The 25,345-nt window shown below is 25.7% G+C and overlaps 5 protein-coding genes across 8 annotated transcripts in view; 2 read left to right on the top strand and 3 right to left on the bottom strand.

The window, feature by feature from the left end:
- LOC111030911 (membrane magnesium transporter 1) lies at positions 1 to 3,343 on the bottom strand. The gene is made up of 3 exons (XM_022310640.1): positions 3,077 to 3,343; positions 647 to 699; positions 1 to 554 (listed from the first exon to the last, which is right to left on the bottom strand). The coding sequence occupies exons 1-3, from the start codon at positions 3,150 to 3,152 to the stop codon at positions 369 to 371; spliced, it is 315 nt and encodes a 104-aa protein (XP_022166332.1). The 5' UTR covers positions 3,153 to 3,343; the 3' UTR covers positions 1 to 368.
- LOC111030908 (endoplasmic reticulum-Golgi intermediate compartment protein 3) lies at positions 1,967 to 14,722 on the top strand. 2 transcript variants are annotated; one of them, XM_022310632.1, is made up of 11 exons: positions 1,967 to 1,989; positions 4,742 to 4,900; positions 4,964 to 5,083; positions 5,186 to 5,211; positions 5,836 to 5,930; positions 6,127 to 6,292; positions 6,517 to 6,574; positions 8,196 to 8,339; positions 13,850 to 13,953; positions 14,147 to 14,241; positions 14,354 to 14,722. In XM_022310632.1, the coding sequence occupies exons 2-11, from the start codon at positions 4,777 to 4,779 to the stop codon at positions 14,493 to 14,495; spliced, it is 1,074 nt and encodes a 357-aa protein (XP_022166324.1). In that variant the 5' UTR covers positions 1,967 to 1,989; positions 4,742 to 4,776; the 3' UTR covers positions 14,496 to 14,722. The 2 variants fall into 2 exon arrangements, with proteins under 2 accessions (XP_022166324.1, XP_022166323.1); XM_022310631.1 differs by lacking the exon at positions 1,967 to 1,989 and adding an exon at positions 3,501 to 3,747.
- Positions 10,965 to 11,510, bottom strand: LOC111030912 (reactive oxygen species modulator 1). Its single transcript, XM_022310641.1, has 2 exons — positions 11,247 to 11,510; positions 10,965 to 11,177 (listed from the first exon to the last, which is right to left on the bottom strand). Exons 1-2 carry the CDS (start codon positions 11,381 to 11,383, stop codon positions 11,069 to 11,071), a joined length of 246 nt encoding a protein of 81 aa, XP_022166333.1. The 5' UTR covers positions 11,384 to 11,510; the 3' UTR covers positions 10,965 to 11,068.
- A 171-nt stretch (positions 14,723 to 14,893) lies between the features above and the next one.
- LOC111030906 (nucleolar protein 10) lies at positions 14,894 to 21,122 on the bottom strand. The gene is made up of 14 exons (XM_022310627.1): positions 20,943 to 21,122; positions 20,386 to 20,431; positions 18,583 to 18,797; positions 18,373 to 18,509; positions 18,017 to 18,238; positions 17,735 to 17,957; positions 17,524 to 17,649; positions 17,299 to 17,443; positions 17,068 to 17,228; positions 16,832 to 17,001; positions 16,621 to 16,708; positions 16,223 to 16,527; positions 16,044 to 16,137; positions 14,894 to 15,979 (listed from the first exon to the last, which is right to left on the bottom strand). The coding sequence occupies exons 1-14, from the start codon at positions 20,991 to 20,993 to the stop codon at positions 15,833 to 15,835; spliced, it is 2,130 nt and encodes a 709-aa protein (XP_022166319.1). The 5' UTR covers positions 20,994 to 21,122; the 3' UTR covers positions 14,894 to 15,832.
- Positions 21,123 to 21,216: 94 nt separating this feature from the next.
- Positions 21,217 to 25,345, top strand: part of LOC111030907 (protein IWS1 homolog A) — an 8,876-nt gene continuing 4,747 nt past the window's right edge. Inside the window, exons 1-3 of one of the 3 annotated variants that reach the window (XM_022310629.1) lie at positions 21,217 to 21,330; positions 23,980 to 24,037; positions 24,731 to 24,864. In XM_022310629.1, coding sequence (XP_022166321.1) covers positions 23,997 to 24,037; positions 24,731 to 24,864 — 175 coding nt within the window. In that variant the 5' untranslated portion in view covers positions 21,217 to 21,330; positions 23,980 to 23,996. Of the gene's footprint in view, positions 21,331 to 21,866; positions 22,203 to 23,979; positions 24,038 to 24,730; positions 24,865 to 25,345 lie in introns of those variants that run through there. The other 2 variants (XM_022310630.1, XM_022310628.1) reach the window with 2 other exon arrangements.

Below are 25,345 nucleotides of genomic sequence, written 5' to 3' on the forward strand. Positions count from 1 at the left end.
TTCATTATGATATTTTATGTATTTTACAATTAATTAATCTTGCTTATCATACAATTATAAACATTCATACAAAACCACTTATAATTAAAATAAGAACATAATCTGTTTGCTTATTTTATTTAAAATTTCAGTTATATTTTAAGTATGAAATTAATTTGTCTTAAACTATATCTTAATTATTCACAATCTAATTGAAGTAAATTGTAATTGAAGAAAGTAACAGCAAATAAATTTAAAATAAGTGAATGTAGTGTTGTTGAATAAAATTCTGAACACAACATAATAAATAAATACCAAAGTAAAAAAAAAAACATTCCAGGTCCTGAAAATAAGACATTCCCACCTTCTTGGATTTTTTCACCAATTAATTAAAACTTATTAGAGAACAGAGTTTTACCTCTGTGATTAAATATATAAAATGCAGGTGTGTTGTGTAATGTCTCCCATGTCTTGCATTCCAATTCTTCAATAGCTCTCACTTCTTTGAAATCGCCTGCCAAGTACAATATGCCATACATTGACATAAAAAGACTAACTACACCTTGTACAAATATCTAAAAATAAATAATTATGATATAATAAAGGTGCAGAAATTATAGCAATTACTATTACATAATTAAATATTTAATGGATTCCCAATGCTTACATCAAATGGTAATCCATCAAATTCTTGTTCAGTTATTCGTAAATATGATCGATCTGTAAAATTAAAAAATATTTGTTATCTGATATGCAAAAGCAATTTTTCTACAGTATTAAAATTCAAAACTTTTGGTTAATTAGAGACTTATATTATAATCATAAAAATTTGATCTAATATTGTACTTTAAATCCAATTACAACATTAAAACTATTTTAAGAAGCCTTAGATCAGGGATAGCAAATCATTCTAACTTTAAGTGTAAAAAATTATAGATAGTTGTTTGTAGGTTCTTGAAAGACTTGACAAAAACCAGTGTTATCTGTATTTTAATTTTAAATTGTACCTAATGTTCCTTTTTAAAATAAATAAAGCATTATAACTACAACGTTAGTATTTCTTTAAGCCATAAACAAAATTAAGTGAAATTTTGGGTATTTTTTACCTCAGTAATACAATACATTTTCAAAGCTTTGAAGTGCAATAACTTCTGAGCCCTACTAGTTACGTATAAAAAATTGATATTCAATCTGTGTTTTCTTTTAACATTTGGAATATTGAATAAAAACAATTGAAATGATCACTAATCATTGCTCATAGCAATTTTATAAAACTGAATTAAGATAATTATTTTTAATTGTAACATATATTAATTTATATCTACACATTTAATAAAAACCATAAAAAAGTATATGTAATTTTTATGTACACATACAGGTATATTTTCAAGATTATTATATATTAGTTGCATGAATATAATATTATTCAGTTAATTATCGGTGATAATAAAATAAAAAATACAAAGTAAGATTTATCTTGGAATTATTTTATGAAGAATATTAATTAACACTTCAGTTAACACTGCAAGTAACTTCTCGCAATGATATTTTTTAAAGTTTTCTTTATTAATAGGGTATTATATAATAAATCGACATATTTATTATATATTAGCCCACAGGATAAGATTCTACTCGTGGCAAGATCAAAATTGAAAGGCTTAATCAGTCTATTTGGTTGGTTTTTTTTTGGTATAGCTTGTTATCACACAGTTATCATTATATCAATACAGCAATACATTTGAATATGAGAATATCATTTGAATATAAGACACATGTCTAATTTTAATTACCAACTATTTAATTTGAACTAATTGAAATTGTCTAGATTAATTAAATTATTCTATTCTAATTTTACTGACCTACAAAGCAATGACACAAAAAAAACAACAATGTAAAATCAAGAAATTCTTTTAATTTGCTTAAAATTTAATACAACTCAATATCTGGATCGGTGGCAGAGCAGTAAGCAACAACTTAAGGAGGACGTTACACCCACATAGTATACCTTAAGTAGGTTTTTTTATTCTAATATAGTATAGTATAGACATCAAAATTAAACATTTTTTATTCCAAAAATATTTCTATAGCTATATGATATCCCATAATATCTATGATATTAAATAAAATATAGTTTAAAAAAATGATGGGCAATAGAGTATTTGTAACATTTCTAGTGGGAAAGTGAAACTAGTTGGTTTTTTTGGGAAGTCAAAATTTCAGATTTTCAGTAATGCAGGGGAAAAAAATTAAGGTAACACAAGTATTTTTACGTAAAATCAGTATTCGATAAAATTGATTTTGGTTTTTGGGGTAACTCTAAAAAAAATTACTGTAGATACATAGAATTTCCCCTGAATGTTTATAATACTATTATTTTTTATACTCCATTGTTTTTAAGTATTTTAACTCATGTTGAACTATTTAGACTTTAGAGGCATATTACATTTTTCGATTATTATAAGTATTTTTTGAGATTAAGGTCGATAAAAAATTTTTTGCTGTCAAAAAACTTGAAAATGTAATACAACAGTTGAGCGTAAATTTATAATAAATTTTTTTGATTTGTTTTCTAAGCTATTAAATGATAGATATTAATGTTATCAAATCCGCCTTTAATACTTTTGTACACTACAAAAATAAGCCAAATATTGCAATCAAACAAGATTAATTTGGATACACAATTTGGAAATGAATAAACATGCTTTTTAATTTTAAAATAATAGGAATATATTTTTGAATGATTAGGAATTGCTTTTGCCTGGTCATCTTAAATAAATTGCTGTCAAAAGAAATTTATCCAATATAGGCACTACTGACATTTGAATGATTCAGAATGAACGACAATAAACTACAGGAAAACTATTAAACAAATCTATGTAAATAAATATATTTGTAATTGTCAACCTTTATTTTTTTGTACAAATTTATTTAATTTAAGGTTTTGTTAAGATTAAAGAGATGAATTATGGACAGATAATCATAATTGCATTGTTTAGAAAGTTACTTGTTTCTCACTTGATTGAATAATGTATGTACAATTCACACAATAATAGTTATTTTACTAAAATATAATATCTTTATGTTATCATGTACTTACGCTGAGCAGCTGAATACGCTGCATGCAGTAACGATAGTATACCTAGAGCGAATATTTGTCGGTACAAGTTAAACATGTCAGTGACGTTTGGAGTGCTGTGAATGTAAAAATGTCGGTTTGAAATAAGTCCAAACCCTAATGCAAGTAATGTCGACTGTAAACCACAAAAGTTCTGAGTTGCTCACATTCGACGGAATCAATATCTTGATAAACATTAAATGCTCTTATCTGTTATCTGTTAGTGAACTGCCGAATTCGGGCGGAACCACGATTGGTTTCCAAAGTGCGAACTACCACAGAACAACTGTTCTGTGGAACTACGTCCAATAAGATAGTACTATCTTAAATCGTGTTTATCACTAATAACATTTTAACATTTTGTATACAAACTGATAACACTAAACGTAGTCGTAATGAAAGTTTGATATTTTTTTTATTATTATTTATACTAGTTTTAGTTTAGTTGACGTGTTTAATATTTATAAATACAAATTAAGTCGTTGTTTATTATAGGTACATACATAATTGATTATAAGTATAGACAATTAGGCTTTAGTTAAAAAAAATGTCTTCGAAGAAAGGTTTTTTTTGTATGAATACATTAAAACAATTTGATGCATTTGCTAAACCATTAGAAGAAGTTCAAATAAAAACTGTATGGGGTGGAATCGGTAAAAAATAATTATAATTATATATATTCATGACAATGCTACTGTATAGTAGTGTAGTCATACACCATACAATATTGCTATATAATGCTATATATTCATGATACAGCTCTCATCTGTTATATTTTATGCTTTAGCTTTAGTCGAATTAAAATGTGTTTATTGTTTCATGAATATGATAAGTATCTGCATATTAGTTTTTTTTTATATATAATTGTAAATAGTGCAAAATATTCATAGATTTTTTGGTTAAACAATCAAAAGAGACCGCCTAACAGATTATAATATGTTTAAAATAATTATATTCAAAGTAGTTCCATAATTGTATATGTCTTAATAGTCCTGCATAGTTACTGTAATATTATAATCTTTATAAGTTCCAAGTTATTGTTCATGTTATATTAAAGAAACATAATTTTAAGAATATAACTTTTTTTAGTTTAAATTATTTGAATAAAAGCTAAATTAATTAAGTAATTAAATTTGTTGATCGATATGTAATTAATTAATTGATACTAAATTTGTTGAGTTATGATTTCATTATTATTAAAATTTTTTTTTGTTCAAGTGTTTATAAATGAAATGTTATTTATTGATTGTACAACTGATTAAAACCTATACAATGTTTATATGTATTATGTACCTATTTCAAGTGTGTATTCTTGTATTATTTATAACTTATAACTTATAAGCATAACATATACTAGGAATAAACGTTAATATTAAATATTATAGGGTTAAGTATAATTGTATAAATTATAAAATGTTAATCTAACATTATAAACTTAATTTCATCTGTTTGACATTTTTAAAGTACTTACAGTAGTCTTATTAAAGTTCAAAGTATAAAATATATGCATTAAAAAATACTAATTTATTTAAAATTCAAAATAACTTTTGTGATTTTAATTATGTTAAACATATTAAGTACATACTACTAGTCAAAGAATAATGTAATAAGATTATTAATAATTATATTTTCTTTATTTTCTTTTAGTTTCTTTGGTTTGTTTTCTAACCATTGTTTTTTTGATGGTGTCAAATTTAGTTGAATATCTTGACAACACTCCCACTGAAGAACTTTTTGTTGATACATCGAGAAATAAAAAGTTACAAATAAATTTTGATATTGTTGTTCCAAAGATATCTTGTGATTGTATGTAATAACTTCATTCTTTGATTAACATTACTTGCATATTTAAATCATTTTTTTTTTTAGTTCTAGTTTTAGATGCAGTTGATAATTCAGGTGAAACACATCTGCAGGTTGATCATAATATTTATAAACGGAGATTAAATTTAGAAGGACAACCAATTAGCGATCCTGAAAAATCTGATGGTAAGATTAGGTTTAAATAATTGATGGTAATATCTATTGGGTTAGGTGAACATTTTTAATATTTACTAAGTAGTAGTAAAATTTTATATATTTTTGGTTTAGATGTTGGCAGTAAAAAAACATTAAATGTAAGTTATTTATTTAAAATATTACAATCTTTAAATTATTTAAATATCATACAAAATCATTTAATTTATCTATTACCACGTTTATATATATGGTGATTAAAATATTTTAAAATAATTTTATATTGATCTTGAAGTACATTTTAATCGGATTAAGAGGACGTTATACCCACAAGTGTTGTTATAGTGTTATCTTAGATACTATAGAAAATTTAAAGTTAAAGAGATTCCATTGTGCACTGCTCTTTTTAAATGGTACAGTGAATTGAACTACTTTCAAAATTAAAGGTCAGAATATTATAAAGGGCAATTTGTAAAGTTTTTTATAATATTTTGATTTTGACTCAAGTTATGAGCATTTTAAAATGTACAAACAATTTGATATTTTGTACTTCAATTAGATATAAGCAGCACATACATGTATAATAGCCTCTTAAGGTATTTCATATAAAATATTTAATATGCAACAATTAAAATAAAATCTCTGTTTATGATTATTTTTAGTTGTAATATAAAAATTAAAATTAAATTTAACCAAGTAGAGCAATTAAAAAATGTTCTTAATTAAAACTGAATTTAATCCAGATTTTTATTTCAAGTAATTACCATAAGCAATGTGTTTTTTAGCCTGCATCTATGTTAAAATCAAATGAAACAGATAGTGCTGATAATACTGAAGCACTTTGTGGAAGCTGTTATGGAGCTGAAAGTTCAACTATTCCGTAAGTAGTATTAAAATTGTTTATCAACTCTTTGTTGACTTAGTTCAATTTAATATTTATACTGTATTTATTTTGTCTACCTTGTTAAAATTGGTAATAGTAAGATCATGCTAATAAGATTTCAACATTTCATATTATGCAAGATTTAATGTATTTAATTAATTAATATATTAATTTAAAAATATTTATTATTTAGGTGTTGTAATACATGTGATGATGTTAAAAGAGCTTATAAAATGAAAAATTGGGATTTCCGTCCTTTAAGTATAGAACAATGCAAGAATCAATCATCTCAAAATGAAATGTATGACAAAGCATTTAAAGAAGGTTGTCAACTGTATGGTACACTACTGGTAAATAGGGTAAGTAATGAAAAATAAAAAAATATTAATTTTATTCTTAATTATGAATAAGAATAATCTAACAATTATAGAATTATGTACAACTTTCTTTAATTCAAAAATATAACTTGGTCGTGTAAATAATTGTTGATAAATTTGTCTTATACAATTATTTGAAATGTAATAGTGGAGTAGAGATAAATTGTTGAGGAAAATTGATTATTATATTAATAACTACCTTTTAGGTTAGTGGAAGTTTTCATATTGCTCCAGGGATGAGTTTTTCGTTCAACCATATGCATGGTAAGTATAAAAGTTAATTATAATAGTTTCATAGTACTTAAATTGTTTTCTTTTTAATTAATATGTTGGCTATTAAGAGTGTAGTTATTAAAATACTAGATGTATTCAGTGTGAGCCTGGCCATTGTCTATGGTCGTGTTTACGTCAGGAATCCACAGGGCCCAAGACTTATAAAATATTGTCATGTAACTACTGATTGTCTTTTGTGCACAATTTACTCATAGGTAGATGAAATAACATACATAATATTGTTTGAATATTACTGACTGCTGTAAAATAATAAAATATTATATTATAATCATTTGTTTTCTTTTTTTTGTGCAGAGTAATTCATTTTTGCATAGAATATTGAAATGTTGATATTTATAATAAATTCATCATAACTTAGTTGTTGCTGCTGTGAATATGACAGATACTTGTAGGAATACACAAATCTCTGATTTGTTCCATATACCTAAATTTAATTAAAATTATGGCAAGAACTCATTTTTCATAAGAGCCCTTTTTAATGCCAATAAAATCTCCACAGTCTTTGATTTTATAAAGCCAACTTTTTAAAGCTATAACACTGTTATTTTTAAAACATATTTAATAATAAATTTTATAATTTTGTTTTATTGATATATTTATTTTTATTACTTTTTGTTCTTTTTCTGTCTTTTCTAGTCAATTGTATTTATATTTATCACTTTATTATTTTTATTGTGCCAAGTATTATGTAATGTTTTTATTCTCTTGTTAAAGGGCTTATGCCCATTGTTTATAAATAAATATACCCATATCGCTGCAAAATCCGGTATACTTTTTAAAAACATTTTCAACCAGTGTCATACTGACATAAATAAGGATCTAATAGGGACCTACAGGTAGTTATAAAAGATAATACAACTGAGAACAGAAAGTATGCCATATCATGGAAATTTTTGATGGCGGTTATTTGTGGATTCTAATTTCTAATTTGATTATATTGATGATTAGTAAGAATAACATTTTTTTCATACTCATGTAAATTTTATGTACCTATACTATTTTATTTTATTTTATTATTTTCATATTAAGATGATGTCAGTGTTCAATGGTCTCTTAAACCAACGTACCAAATTTACATTTAGCAGAACCAATCACACTCGGTTACTATTAATAGAAGAGCAAATTATTCTATAATCAAACTTTAAGTTAAAAACTTTATTTGTGTCGCTACATTGGCTTTTTTAAGATATTTAAATTTGTATGCGATATACAAGCGTTTATAATTTGTAATAATTTACATTCTTAACTTACATTAAAATAAAAATATAAAATAGCCAACCTAGCAACATGGGTAATGTTCTCAACTTATACTTTGATGATGGGTGAATTCACAATAGCCTATAATACTCAATGTAACAACAGGGTACAATGATTAGTTTTGCTGAATGTAAATTTGGTATGTTTCACATTAGCTGAGAGAAAACAAATTGTGCAATGACATTCTATTAATAATAAAAAAATGATAGTTAATTTACCCATGATAATTTAATGAATAGATTATATTCTATTAGTGTTTCAAGGCTTTTGTATTTTTTAAGCATGGGTCTATATATTTTTATATTATTTTATTAAATTTGGATTTATATTTTAGTTCATGATGTACATCCATTTTCATCTTCATCGTTTAACACAACTCACATAATAAGACATTTATCATTTGGTCAAAAATTGGAATCAATTGCTACAACTCATGGAGGTAATCCATTGGACTCAACTGAATCTATTGCTGGAGAAGGTAAATAATATATATTTTTATATTTAAGAAAAGTAAGAATAATGTATTGGTTCAAATATTTTTTTTAAATTTAAATACAAGTGTTTTAATAATTCCAAAAATAATTTTTCTTCAAATAGATTATTTTTCTTTTGATTTTTGATTTTTGTAGTCATAAAATACATAATCGAGGATAGATATTTAATATGTCTGTACAGTAGTTTTGTGTAGCTATTTCTTTAGAAAATTGAGATGCTTTTACTTTTGGTGGAGATGCAATTTATGAAATTTATGAGTATTCTACTGCTTTATTCTGAATGTGTGAATTGGAAAATTATATTTCAATTGATATGTTCAATGACCCTTACTTTATAATTTTAATTTCATTTCATTATTTTGAAAACTTATTTCACATACAAAGTTTATTAATGGTTTTGAAATGAAAATATAATTTAAAATTTGAATACACTTAATTTAATTGTAAAATATGTTAGAGTTAGTGAGATGTTCTTATATGTATAGACGTGTAGTATGTTACATTAGTCAATATAAATATTACAGTACATTTTTATATTTTATTTAATTCTTTAGTAATTATTTTTTATATTAAAAATATATTGCAAACTTTGTGTTATATTAAAATTGATTATTGATACTGTTTCAATGAAACATAATTTGTTTTTAAATTTGAATGTGTAATCCTCTTTTAGTGGAAAAATAGGTTTTGAAATAACTTTACTCTGTTTCAAAAGAAACATATCATGCAGCCACCAGCAGGACTGATTCGGTATACACCTGGTGCCAAAAATCACAGCTACATATTGCCTCTTCTGCTAACTGTTCTATAGTTTATGACATTGGAAAACCATTAAATTGACCCTCCATGTAAATAATATCAATTAAAATGTTTACAAATTGAGCACTGATTATTAGGCTGCCTACAGCCACCAGTCAAACAGTGCAAATAGTTGTAAACAATTTGAAATCGGTGTATAGCTTTCACCGGTGACTATCGTTACAAGCTTAATTCCACATTTTGACTTAAGTGGGGGAAATTGGCTTTGAGACTGCCATCAGGTACCAATCGTCATGTGCCAAAGTGGTATATTCACTTTTGAATCAGTGTATAAGTATGACATCTAATAAATATAATTTGAACATAAACTAATAAAATTGGTTTTACTAAAATTATAAATCAAATATATTACACATGTATACTGGTAGTTATTGTTATCAATTTTTTGAATACGAAGCAAATGAGTTTATAATAAATTCAAGTTCAATGCAATTAAATCTACTAAAACATGAAAAACGACATATATTTAGTTATCTTGAGGTATAGGTGTATATTAGTATGATTTGTGGTTTTAGACTTGACTGTTTCCTTATAAGTAATCTTATACTATCAAAATATTAAAATCAATTTTGATATTTTAAAATGTCCATCAAATTTCATCACCCACTCACAAGTTGATTGTTCTCTACTTCAATTTTACACAAACGCTTCTCAGTCTGTAGATCTAATAAATATAGATAAGTGTAAGTGTATTAAAAATTACACTGTAGTATTATTCATAAATTCTTTCAATTCATTATTCTTGATGGAATATAATATAATTTTTTTTTTTTTATTAGAAAAGAATGAAATATTTCAAAATACATTTTTCAACATATTTAAAAATGATTATTACATAAATTTAAGGGTACATCATTTTATTTCACGAAATGTATTTAGGACAAACTCTTGAAGTTTAAAACCTTTCCTTACTTTCCAATTTTAATTATTCCAAGTATATATTTGGCTCAACTGCAATAATGCCCCTTTTATGTTTTTGTACATAATTTAATAATTGTAATGGTTAACTAATTTACGAACAAAAATAAAATAGAATACTCGAAAATAATGTATATTTGCTATTAAATTTAAAAAAAAATATTATCGGTACAACTTAGTTTTTGACCTGTCTAATTTACCATTGGACATTAGTGAGTCATTAATTATGACAGTTTAGTATACCTTCAAATTTCAGTGGTATGATTTTTGGAAGAATAGGGATCAAAGAGCAATTACCTTAAAGCCTTGACCTAATTTTAAAAAATCCTGTTGATTGCTAGGATTCATTGATGTGAATATCTCCGTGAGAAAAAAGTGAATTAAAAATATATTATTTTTAAAAATTTTTTTACCTTATATTATTCTGTAATTTCTATTATAATTTTTGCCTATTGTAAGTTATTGTGTATTTAAATTTTGGTTTATAGACAGATTTTTAACTTTATTAATATTTAATATGGACCGATACGGGCAAGAAACTCAAAAACTATTAAACATGTCCCATGAAATAGGCATGGTGGTGGTTAGGAAATTATCCATACATATTGTAAAAAAAGAACTGTAAGAGGAACAAAATATTAATTTTTTGTAAAATGGTAATTTAAAACTGAAATGACGCACTTCAAAAATACTACACTTCTTATTTATTTAAAATGTAGTATTATCTGAATTTCAACATTTAAATTTTAAATAGGACAGTGATAAATAGTTTCATTATAATTCAATGGTAAATATAATTCATGAATATTCAATTTAACTAAATGTAAATTATTATATCAATTACAGAATAATTTGTATACTATAAACACTAATATACTAAAGAAAAATGTATCATTTATTGTAGTTTGTATCAGAAATTAAGTTTTACACAAATAAAGTTTTAAAAAGTATCTAATAATAAATAAACAGTTATTAATTAACATCTAAGGGCAGCGCCAACACCCATAAACGTGCCAAATGTTCCGCCACTCTGCAGCATCGTTTTTCCCATACTGCCAACGAGCTCTCGACCCCTGTACCCTGACCTATAGTGAATAATAATTGCATTTAGAAATGTACTTTATAATTCTATTGTAAATATATGTCGAAAATACCTCAAGCCTCCTAAACCACCAAATAGAATTCCAATAGTTATTCCGATTGTGGCACCCATCATAAATGAAGTGGATACTCTGTCGTAACACGATGGTTTACCTTGACCTCCGTACAAACTTCCACTCGGCACTGGCATTTTTTCGTTTTTCGATTTGGAAGTTTAAGAAATATCAGAATTAAAGAAATGAAATTGACTCGTTTAGTCGTAATGTTGAAATGTCCATGCAGTTTTTTTCACTGTTAATGTTATCACTTATCATACATGAATGCTTCGTTATCAGTTATTATAATGTGGGTTATGCGTTAACTTGATTATTGGACGTAATGTCGCGACGAACAATATGTTAATTTTGCAATAATATATTTAAATGGATTCCTTTTACTACGGGTTTTACAATTTATTTACTTCTTAAAGAAAATTAAGAAAACATTAAACAATAAAACATATTATGCACTATATGTGATAACTATAGGCGGATATAGAGTTTGAGATTCGCGGGGAGGGCTGAAACCCCACTATAATAATATTGAATCCGCTTAAAAGTGTTTTAGGAAATGTTTGACAGGGCTTAGTCTCTTAATACACCTATAGGAGGTACCTAATTGGAAGTGCCTTCTATTTGCACCTAGGCTTGTAAGTTAAAACTAAAAGAAACCCAATTACTTTGTAAAGAATGTATTGAATTGCCTATTATTTATTATAAAAAAATCATCATTCCTTGTTTACGTAATTACCTATTGTGTTTTTCAATTCATAAGTTCCTGTGGTGTATTTAGCTTTTTTTTTAGGGGGAGTTGACAAAAATTTCAGTTTACATAGTTCTGCAAGTCCGAATAAAATTATATTTTTCAGTTTTTACTTACTATGTTTATAGAATTTGTAAATTTTTTGTAAATTATTCAAGTATGATATTAGTTAGCTGGTATATTTGGCCACTAGCTTTACCTAGTGATCGGTAGTATTTAGGGAAGTTAATTTTTTGGTAATTAAATTATATTATTATATTATTTTATTACCTTTTAAAATGTTAATTAAGTTATTCTTAAGTTACTTCTTTTTGTCTGGTCAATTAATATAGCCTTTGAGTTAGAAAAGTAACTTCACTTCAATGAAAGTTTGATTTAATTTTTAATTTTCAAAATATCACGAGCATAATAATTAGGTATGTTGTTAACATTTAATTGACCAAATCAATGAGTAATGACAATCAAAAAATATAAATTTTATAACATTTTTATTTAAAAACAATAATTATTAAACGTGTTTATTCTTTATATTTTAAATTTATTGTAATTAGCAATGCATTTTCCTAATTTATACTTTTGTCAAATAGCTATTATAAAAAAAGTCTTTATCAGAAAATTATTCAATATTTGATACGACATATTCACATATTATACTATCATTTGGTTCTTATGTTTAAAACAAAAAGTAATTTAGTAATTTTACTACAAAAAAGTATCTTATATTATGTATAAGTTACTTACAATAAAATTTAATTAATTTACCATTCAATTATTTTGTTACACTAACTTGTAACTTAAATGAAGTTATTTCCCTATACTGGTATCGGCCTTAGGAACACATAATTTTTTAATACAATTTTTTTGAAATTAACAAAATTGTTTGAATATGATAATTTAATTTATAATTCAAAATTATCAATTAATATCCTTACATTATTATTGATTTTATAATATTCAATAAAATATGTATACAAAGATCTATGGTTGTGGATTTTTCCCTGTCATCCGCTTCCATAAATATACCACTGCTAAGTTCAAGATTTTGGAATGTTCAGTCACATCGTTCACAGTTAAAGAAATATTATTTTAATGTATAACCTATATTTGAAATAGCTGATTAGTTGTTAATTTTAAGGTTTAATTAATTACAATAATTGCTGTGTCTATACTCTATTTATTGTTTTTCTAATGATTTTGTCTTTATTTTTTACATTTTAAATAAATTCTATATTACCGAATACTTATATATTCTAATGTTACATGATTGATATAATAGTTTTCAATAATTGTATGGATCACTCATGAAATTACTTCTATAGACTATAAAAAATTCTCTGAGCTAAGTTCAAGCCAATTCAATTGTGTTTACCTAAAAATATATATTTCGCTTGTAAACAAATGAACTGTTATTGTAACATTTTAATTTTAATCTAATTATTAATTTTTCCTATCAAAAGAAACTGACAGTTGTATAATTTAAAAATTATATGAATGCTCCAAAATTTTTGATTGTTTTACTACTGAAAATAAAAATTAAAAAAAATAATTATAGGTAACTTGTGCCACATCTACATACAGTTAGTTACCCCCTTTATTGGGTTTAAGTTACAAATAACAACAATAAAAGACAAATATAACTATATAATATTTTCCAATTCACTTAAATCTTTTATTAATGCTTTAATTGTGTAAACAAATATGACTACACTTTTAAACTTATTTCTAAATTATTACAATAATACCTAAAATAGTTTGTTGGTTGTTTCTCTTAATTAGTTTTGAATAAATTCTATTTTATTAAAAATATTAAATTAAATTATCTAATTCTAATTTTAACTGTCTACTCTATTTATAGGAGCAACAATGTTTCAGTATTATATAAAAATTGTTCCAACTCTCTATCAAAGAAGAGACTTATCAATATTTTCTACCAACCAGTTCTCAGTGACCAAACACAAGGTAAATTTTTTGCTTCACTTTATTAAGTATTGTATTGTGTTTTTATCGACTTAACATATTATGATTACACTATAATTTAAATCTCAATGGATGGATATTATATTTAAAAAAAATGTGTGTTTGATTTTGCTATTGTTATTTTTATTCACTGATTATTTTATATTATAACATTAATATTTGTCTAATTTAATAGGTCCAAGCATTCGATAAAGGTCCATCAGGCGCCCCTGGAATATTCTTTAGCTATGAATTTTCACCTATTATGATCAAGTTGACTGAAAAGCCAAGGTATGTACTTCAATTTTTGAAATGTGTACAGTGTACATCAAATATACTTTTTTGATTTTATACGCATATTGTTATTGGATATTGTATTAATTTTTTGTCTTGTTTAATTTAGGTTATTAGGGCATCTGTTCACTCAGTTTTTATGCAATATTAGTGGAGTTTTTATTTGTTTTTGGATCATTGATATATTTATGTACAAAGTATCTAAGGTGTACAATATACGCAAGAAACAACTACCTAATTCTAATAATTAAAACTTATTATTTTCTGTAATATCAGTGGCATGTTTTAGGATACTTAGGTGAGTGGCTTATTAAGAGTTGATCCTTTAGTTTTTTTGTTGCAATATAATTCAATTATTATATGGAATATATATAGTGGAAATGTGAAAGTATTTGTCTAGGATAGTGGTCTCAAACATGTTGCTCATGAACCCTTCTGGTGTGGCCCCCAATCAACATTTATTTCATCAAAAGTTTTGGAATTTGTTTTTGAATAAAAATAAATAATTACTAAACAAAAAATCATTATTTACACCTTTGTAATACTTAGGTATTACACTATTACTAGTATTGAATGCAGTTATATTATAATAATAAATTATAATTAATTGAAGAAATACATTTTGTTTTAATTTATTTTTGATTTAATATTATGATAAGGAAACAACAGGTTAAGAGGATATTAGCACCTTTTTTCTTTTTCTGATTCCCACGCTTCATAGACAAAACACATTTATGCTGAATCACCTAAAATTGTTTTTATATATTTTTTGAGTAATCTTAGTAAATCACCCATTACAAAAATAATACTGAATAATATTTTTGAAAGTATGAAATGTAATATATTGATTTGTATCTATAGTCAGTCATAGGCTTGCTAGACGTGCAAAGACGTGTTTTGCTCCAAAACCTTTGACATATATTTACTGTATGACCGGTAATTTAAGTTCGAGACTACTGTTGTAGAGGATAAAATATTTTTTACAAATTTCATAATTATATTTAACAATTGAAGAATTGCCACAAACTGTTACAATATGACTCAAACAAATTGAGGTTCAATAACAAACCATAGTGTCACCTACATAAATGTGGAGAGGACACGTGATCTTTGAAACCGGCTCTTTAATTGTCTCTGTTTCATGCGACAGATTTTATTTAAATAGCTTTTTTTATTTTTAAGGCCTCAAATTTACCAAAATAAAGCCCTTTCCTCCCAAAATGTCTCCTTAATAAAATAACTTTTAATTATATACTTCAAACGAGTTTTAAATTGTAACTGTATGAAATGTACACTTGTTCTTTTTGTTTATGTCATTATTACAATTATTATTTTAGTTTTATATTGTTTAAAGTTGAGATACTACAATATTATTGATCTTTGAATCTCATTAAATAATAATAATAATAAAAACTGAGGAATTGTTTTTATTAACAAATAATGTTTAAAGTACAAAAATTGACACCTAACCAAAATATGCCACTGATAAAAATAATAAAATAAATTATTGTATCGAAGAATATTTATTAAAAAATTCAAAAACATGATGTTTATTTATTTAGTTAGTTTATTTATCATAAAAATAAAATTATTTTCTTTTTTTATTAAAAGTTTTACTTTTAGGTCCAGCATAAAACTTAGGTTTACGTAAGTTCTTAGGACCCTTTCTGATTACACTTTGTCTTTCTTTTTTGTGTTTTTCTGCTTCTATGTCAGCTTTTTTATATTTCTTTTCCTACAATAGTAAAATATGTCAATACACAATGAAGTTTAACAATTAGTACTCATTTTGTATATACCTTTTGTGTAGAAAATGTGAACTGCCGATTACCACTAGATAGCATTTTGACTGAATTGAAATGTTCTGAATTCATTCTTTCACCCAATGTTGCACTAATATATAACAATTTTATAAGTATAATTACATACTATAAATTATGAATTGGTAATAATTATTTTAATTTATAAGATGGGTTACCTAGAGTTTTGAATAGAATTTAATCTATTACTATTGGACCCCACAAATTCTTCTCCTTCTTTAATTTCATAGAATTTTGGTGGTTTAATTGCACGTTCACCTTGTACACTTAAATTGTTATCATCACTATCATCGTCATCATTACTATCTTTTTCTGATTTATTACGTTCCTCACGCTCAGTTGCTATTCTTCTTCTCTTAGCTGATCTATACTCAGACTTTAATTCTTTAGCCCATTTTTGGTCATCATCTGAACTATACTCATCACTACTTTCTTCTGAACTAGGCTTTCCTTCAAGTTCATCCTAAAAAATTGTTTAATTTTTTTTATGTTATGTGTGACGGAACGTTAACATATATACTTTAAGGAATCTTTTATTAAAATTAAAAATATTTACTTCAACTGGATCAAATTGTTTTTGGATTTGTGATTCAAGTTCCTTTTGCTTAGATTTATCTAATCGTTTCAAAACCGGATTTAATAACCTATAGATCGTATAAAATGTAATTAGTATAAAATACAAAGCATAATCTAAATTCATGAGATACTGAAGTTAACTGAGTTAAATGTAATATAAACAATTTAATGATATTGAAAATATATATTACTTGTATTCTTCAGCATTTGTATCAACTTGGAAAGATGGGTTTTCAAACAATGCTTTAAACCGATCATCTTTCAATAAACTAATGGCATCTTTGGATTTATTATTTTTCTTTCCTTCTTTTTCATCATTAATTAATTTCAAAGCAAGTTCTTTATTAACAGGAGGTAATTTCTGAAAATATTTAAATAATATCAGTAAGTATAGTTACATTATTACCAAGTTAATATTTTTTTATACTTGAACTTGGACACGATTAGTTCTTTCTGATTCAATTTTTTCTCTTATCTTTTTCCTACGATATTCTTCATAAGCAAATGGTTCTGCGACAGATTTAGCTTTCCTGTACAGTCTGATGTCCACAAAATATCCATGCATATATGCTTTTAACAAATTTGTTCCTAAAAAACACATTTTTAATGTTTTTATTTCATGAAATGTATATCTTAATAAATTAAAAATGTATTGTACCTATTAAATGTGATAAACCAAGTTCTTCTAGTTCATTCCGAGTTACAAATTTATAATCATCATAGACAGTTTCTTTTTTAGTTTCCTCCAACTCCTCAACTAAAGCATCTAAAAATCCACACCATCTTGGAGCTGGCCCTAAGCTCTAAACATTCATAGATACATATCAGATTTTTATGTTAAGTTATTGTCTATAAAATAAAACAAGGTTTATAAAAAACAAACCGGTATGTAGTGTGTTTGAATTTTTGTGTTTTCATTAGCAATGAACATCATTCCGGTTTGTGGAATAACACAGAGGTTATTAAATTGAGTATCATTACCAGATTCAAGAGCAGCAAATAACTTACCCTGTAAAACCGGATATTTAATATATATATGTACAATTCTTAAAATAAATATAGTAAAAGTTAAATTATTAGTAAACAATACTTACAGTATCCTTATTCCATATTTTTACTGATGATGAGTCCATGGATAATACATTTTCATCTTGGAATGCAATATCTCTAATAGGTAACCCAAATAAATGATCTTTAACCCTAAATGGTTTATTAGAACGCAAGTCATATAGAAGTATTTGGCCTGTGGCAGTACCAACACCTAATGTTAAAGCATTTTCAAATGCCAGAGCAGTAATGGATGGAAATCCGTCAGCACTAAAATAAAAGAGTTAACAGTAATTCAATCGAACTATAAAAGTTATTATTCAACTTACGCAATATTTGTGTCATTTGTAACTGAGCTTAGAGCACAATCTAGAACTCCGATACTGACATGAGCTCTAGGATCCCATGCTTCAACCTTTCCTTCCTTAGTACCAGATAAAAGCATATTATGTACAGGATTTATAGCTAATTTGTTAATTTCATCGCCAGCACTGGATACAAATGGGTTCAAAAACTGCCCTCTATCTAAATTTAATCTATAAATATCGGGACTGAAAAAATATCAAACATAATATTATTTGAAAAGTTAGGATGATGGAAACTCGCATTTATCATGAGTATTATTTAATTTATTATAAGTTTTTCATACAAGTTATTATTTTTATAATTATAGTTTACTATTTACCTATTTCCTCCAATATATAAGTCACATGTTGGATAATGATATTTCATATCTTGGCCAAATTTTGGAATACGTAATCTATAGTAGCGTCCTTCTTGAGAGTGGAATTCAACATAACGGTCACATTGTAAGATCACAAACTTAAAATAAGACATAAAACAAAAAGATATACAAATATTTACATTATTGTTAAAATTATCATAATGTAAATACTTTGCTATAATCATTAGAGAGTATTTCAAAAGTAACAGCTTCAGAATCAAAACATCTTTCAAATTTCATAGCTAAATTGTTGACATCATAACATTTAATCCTGGGCTTATAAATACCAGTAGCCAAGATGTATTGCCCATCTGGTGTTACTTTTACTGTTGTACTTAGACCAGGCATATCAAAGTCTTGCAATAATTCAATTCGCCTTTTCAATTCTAAAAAAATTAAAAATTAAATATATATTTAGACAAAAAAAAAAAAAATAACAAGAATTTTTAAAACATAACATTATGACAATAATTACTAAGGGTCTTTTTTTTTATGTGAATAATAACATATGTAAAAGATACCTTGAATACATGAATGTATCAAAATAAAACATGTATGTTTGGTAAACATGAATTGATAAATGCCAGAACACGAATTGGTGTCATATTCTTGAAAATAATTTTAATTGGTATCAAAAAAACATTTTTACTATTAATTGTTCCTATCAAAAATAGTGACTAAGTGTACAAAAAATAATAATTGTTAGCTAATGATTTCTAGAAGATGGTCAGATATTCTGTTACCTAACCTCACTAGTTATACTTTGTGTTATTGATTATTAAATTAATTTCTCTATTTATGATATGAGTAAAATCATCTTTAACCTATGAATAAAAATAAAAACCAAGTAAGTGAAAACGTGAATGTAATAATTCACGGACACACGAGAATAATATTATAAATTTATGGCTTGGTGTGGCACAGTGTTTGTTGAGCTACAAGCCTTCAATCACAAACATGTTCTAAGTGCCAGCTCGGTTTGGTGTCACTAGTTCTCAAATGGATGACCACCTGAGTTCTTAGCGACAAATTCTTGCCATATATATAACCATATATAGTTTTAATCAAACAACTATAAGAAAATGTTACTTTTAATGATTATAAAATCTAAATTTTGAATTTTGCTTTTGAAAGACCAAAAAATTGTTTGAGTCATTCGTTCTGCTATAATTGTTTTGAAACTGGAATATCATTAAATTATTTATTTATAATTAGTTGAGCAGTTTCACAGTCATTTGAAAGGGTGGGTGGGTTAAAAAATTATTTAAACCAGTGAGACAATATATTTTTAACTATTTAAAAAAAAAAAAACATTATATAACAATTTATAAATAATGTATATTAAAGAAGTATTTCATTCTATTGTATAAAAAAAATTAAATAAAAATTAATTCATAATAAAAATAAACTTTATTTATTATACATAATAAATATTTAATATTTATACATCATCCTTGCACTGATTAAGTTACCAAAAACAAAATATTTGGGGAAAATGCACTACAGCAGGATTATGTCTCGGGTAGGTATTTTGGAAGGTTATTCTGAAACGAGTGAATTTGACCTCGTTAGTTGTACCTCAGTTGAAAGTTAATTAAAATCAAAAAAATCTGAATACGAATAAAACTCACTTAAGTCTGTTGATGATTTCGAGTATTTACTTAGAATTAAGAGGTACAATAATGATATTATTTTTTGGTTTTTAGAGAAACGTTATTGCCATTGATTAAAATCTAAACATAAAGTTATAAAATAATTGAAAATGCTATTGGTATCGATGTACTGAAATAATGTTTAGGACAATCAGTAATAATATTTATACATTTTTTTTCCTGGGAAACTTCTGGAAAGTCTACACTTCCTTTGACATTTTCTCTGTTATAGTAGTCTAGACTATACCTAGTAGTTCACATATTTGAAATAATCTTTTTTTTCACAAGCTTAAGTCAAGGTATAATATAATATTTGACTCACCAGGATTTTTTTTTAATAATGTTCTTCTTTTTCTTTCGGAAAGCCACTATAACAAAATTTGTAAAATTCATACTGTTATATTAGATAAAAATGTTTGTTTTAATTTTAAAATTACATTTGATTTTTAATATTACTTAGTATATATACATTTTTTAGTATGATAACCATTTTACAATAAATGTGCGTATAAAATAAAAAAATTCTAAAGGCAGCATTTTGAAAAACATCGTTTTTTGAACATGGTCGTCACAAGGATAAAGATTGAAGTCGGGGAAAATATATAAAGAATAATAAATTAAAATTAAATAATTCAGTTACAACAGTTTGATTTTGTTAAATTTGTTTATAATTTGAAGTATACAAAACTACACAGATGAACCTTTCAATAATACAATATTGATGATCATATTTGTTAATGTCTCAAGTTATAAAGTTATACAGTGACATAGTTTTTATTCATAATCGACATGAACAAATGTGTATAATGTAAATAGGTACAATACCGAAATACAAAACGTGCATTTACAAATAAATATATTTCGTTATGAACAACTCACTTCTGGCAATGATTTTCCACAGCTTAGATTGTAAATTAATGGGCTGTCCATCGTTTGAGGATATTACTATTTGTACGGTTTAGTTGAAAACACTAAATTTCGAATGAGCACCAACACATTTTTATCATCACACAAGACAGTTGTAGTTGTAGACACAAATTAACAAGTAACAAGTAACAACAAACACATGGCCAACGAGTGTTATCAGATTATATCGATTACTAATCACAAATCAGCGTTTGATAATAAAATAGTATTATGTTATTATCCACTATGGCACTATCTAGTATCAGCTACTGCGCGATCTTCGAAGATAAAAGATTTTATAGTCAAGACCCGGAGACGTCCGCACTCCGTGCTCTACTGTGAATCTATTATGAGTCGCGAGGTAAGCAATTAATATTATTATTAATTATTCAAATAATTATTTTTCCTTTGGATCGCGAAGTTAAGATTTTTAGAAAATAAAGAATTATGATTATTATTTTAAAATTGTTTTTGAAAGTTTGAAGTCGAAAACAATAGTGTTATGACCAGTCGATATCTGTTTTCATCATTGTACAATACGTAAATGCCGATAGGACCAAATAGACGAGAATGACTACAATACACTATTGACCGATGTGAAATCCGATCCCTACATTTTAATGAATTTTTTCATTATCGTCGTTTTGGAGCTGGTACTGTAAACAGAGACCGTATCCATCATTTTTATTCCCGAGTACGTTCTTCCAGGTTAAATGTTAATATTATGAAATATCATAATATTGTATTTAATCCGTTATAATTTTATAAATATTTAATTTCGCACAATACGTAGTTCTTCAAAATGTGTGGCGGTGCAAACAACGACGTCCCCACTACGGACGATAACAATATTGTGGTTATCATCATTGGTCTATTAAGCGTTCGTGTCAATAAAGAACTGATAGCTACTCACTGGAATACTGTAAATTTCTTATTGTTGTCAATATTTTCGTCGTTGTGTGTTATGAGTGTTATGACTGTATACAATTAGTAAAAACCCACTTATTAGTTATTACTGTTATTATTTTATCTCTAAACTCGCTTAGACGCTTAGAGTATAGTGTCAAATTAATTGTTTAAATAGGGTTGACGTGTTTAAAATATTGCGCTTAAGTCTTGTTCACTTTTTTTTTTTAAATTTTATTAATCAAGACACTGTTGGGGTTTGGGCAAAAAAAAAATTGGAAATCACCTCGTATTGATTAGTGGCTACCTAGTACATATTTTCAAATTGTGAGTAGTTTTGATATCATATATATTAATATATAGGTCGATATTTTTCTATTCTTATAATTTATAATGATGTGTTGCATGAAAAACAATTGTTGGTTTCTATGCTCAGAAAATGAGCTCTATTGTAGTACCCAAATAAGATATGGTTTGTTATATAATTTAACTTTCAAAAATAGTATTCGTACAATGTAAAACAGTTTTTCTGTGACCTGAGTGGTATTAAAACCAACTTCCGAATTATAACAAGTCTCATGTGTTGTTACAATTATTTCCAAAGTGTCTTGGCTTTTCCGAGCTACAAAACTTTTAAACTATTTGAAACTGTCTGAAGATTAATCTGTTGACATTTTTTGTGTATTATCTTGCAGAGGGAACTGTAGGTATGAAAAAGGGGTACTTTCCTTTGACATGAGACTGGCTATAAATCTACTGCTGTAGTATAGCCGAGCAATATCCATAAGCTGCAATCATATTTATTATGTATATTATAGAATGTTTGATGCTTCGTAACCAAAATCTAAATTTAATATATTTGCTCATTTGTTTGGATATTATGACAATTAATTTTTTTCAGTGACAACTATAAGGGAAGGGTGACATGAGTGGTAAATCGACCCCTCCCCCCAGACCATTTTTTATTATTATCTTAATTATTGTTAGTTTATCAAATACTTAACTATTTTTAAACTACACAATTAGTATTAAATCGTTATTAAGTTTTGCCCATTGGAGATTGATTGGATTTTGGTATCAGCTGAGTTGAAAGCAAGTTAGATAAAATGTCATTAAATAAATTGAACTTTTATACAGTATGATAGATGTCCTTTCAATCAACTACAAAGATTTATGTCCAATTTTAAAATTTCTTATTAAAATATTGTGTAGGTATCCAGGTACTTTCTGTATCGACAGATACACCTGAACATACATTTTCTATGAATTAAACTCAATTTAATTGTTTACAAGAAATGAATTATTTTTTTTTATGCTAGACATCTAGAATTAATGAATTATCTGCTATGTTCACAAATAGATGTATTGTGTTTTATATTGATGCAATTATTGACAAACTAGCAAAGACACTGGTAAACGGAAAAAGGTATCATAAAAAGTTACCTATTAAAAATACATATAAAATATAATGTAAATTATAGTCAATTACTTAGTTAATAAATAATGTGAATAGTAAAAAAATATAAATATTTATAATATACAATAATTTTACAAATATTTTGAGCTTGATTACCTGAATAAAAATTCATATAATTTAAAAATCTATTTACTCAAATATAAAAGATCATGTTCTTATATCTTGACCTATTTTCTTTAAGAATGAGGAATATCTGATTTATCTTCAGCAAAACGTTGACATACAATGTTCAATCGATTATCCACTGTTTGTTTTTCTTTCTTTCCTGAATGTATGTCCAATAACATTTTCATCAAATTATCGATGTAGACTTTTGTTCCAAGAGTTATCCAAGAAAATTTTCCTTAATATCCAAAAAACGAATGAAACTTGAAATTTTGATATAAACTATTAAACTTTTTATTGAAATATGATAAAAATATGTTTTTCTTGCTATCATTGACAAAGATCCATATGCCTTCCCCCCAAAAGAGTCCTAGTTATGTTTTTATTAACATATTTAATTAAATCCTATTAATAAATAACTAAATAAGCTTAGGTATTAACCATAAACTTCTTATTTACATCATATAATTTAATTAGTTTTTAGTTACAATAATATACCTAGTAATAACATTTTTTTTTCAGTTTGGACAATCTGTAAAATGAGACACGTAAATCCACATTCCATGTCAAATAATTCACCGTGAGTAATTAGTTGGCTATTAAATAATATTTTATATTCATTTCTTGTTATTCTTAATATTTTTATGTATTAATGACCAACATAAATATTTTACTATTTAGATGATTTATAACTATCTTTTATTTATGTTTGACTTCTTTAAAAAAAAAAAATAACAATTTAGGATGTATTGACTTTTGTTACCTTTTTAGAAAATATTGTTATTAGAATACCAAATACATAGATAAAAGAGTATAACAGTAAAAAATACTTGAAATTTGCTTGTGAAAAGAAAATGCTCCGGGATGTTTGCACCATCATTGACATGGTTTATCATCATAGTGCATGATTATATAAGGATAATTTTGCACCTATTCGGATATGCAAATTTCCAGATACTGACAAATATAATTAACTAAGTACCTATGGAATAAATTTTAATTTTTGTGATTATTAATAATTATTTACAAAACGTTAAAAAAATATTGATTGGTTCAAAAGTTATTACATATTTACTTAATTCAATCTGTTATTTCTGCCTGTGACTCTATGTATGTATATTAATTGTTACTAAGGTATTATCAACATTTCATATTGTTTATTTGGTTTTGCGACTGCACTATTATTATATTATAATTATTTAAAATAATGAAACTAGTTACCAAACCATAGTGTTTTTTTCTATAACTTAATTGCCAGCATGTTTGATTTCAGGAGCAAAAGTCAAAATATGAGTTCACAGCCAGTTGAAACAGAATCTGATGTTACTGAAACTAATGATAGTGATACTGCTGATTCATATCAAGTTGTTTCAAGTACTACTGATGATCTATTGTTAAAAAGTAAAGGTACTATTATTAATTTATAATATCTTTATTCTCAACTTTTACTTTTAAGATCAATTTTTTTTTGTAATCTGTTGAAATTTTAATGTAAAATTTTAAAATTATTTTTTTTTTAAAACTTTTTTCAACTTACACTTAGCAAATTAATATGGAATTAATAGATGTTAATTTTAAGAGAAAATACAATAATTTGTTTCTAACAATCAATGGGAAGTTAAATAAGTATATTGATTACATGAGTTGAGTTTAGTCTACAATGGTGCCTACAGCAAGGAAAACATTATGAATTAATTATTTCATAACTAGTGCTTGAAATGGGCAGGAATGGTGTTCCAGTTCATAATACTAATCTTGCCGTTCCTGTTGGTCATATTTATAATTTAAGAGAACGTTACTCACGCTTGTGAAGTCTCTGTATTATGAGGAGTAGTAGTGTTCAAACAGATCCTTCTCTGCTGTCGGTTTAAACGGGGGAAAAAAAATA

This window comes from Myzus persicae, unplaced genomic scaffold, assembly GCF_001856785.1.
Source record: "Myzus persicae strain clone G006 unplaced genomic scaffold, MPER_G0061.0, whole genome shotgun sequence".
NCBI lineage: Eukaryota > Metazoa > Arthropoda > Insecta > Hemiptera > Aphididae > Myzus > Myzus persicae.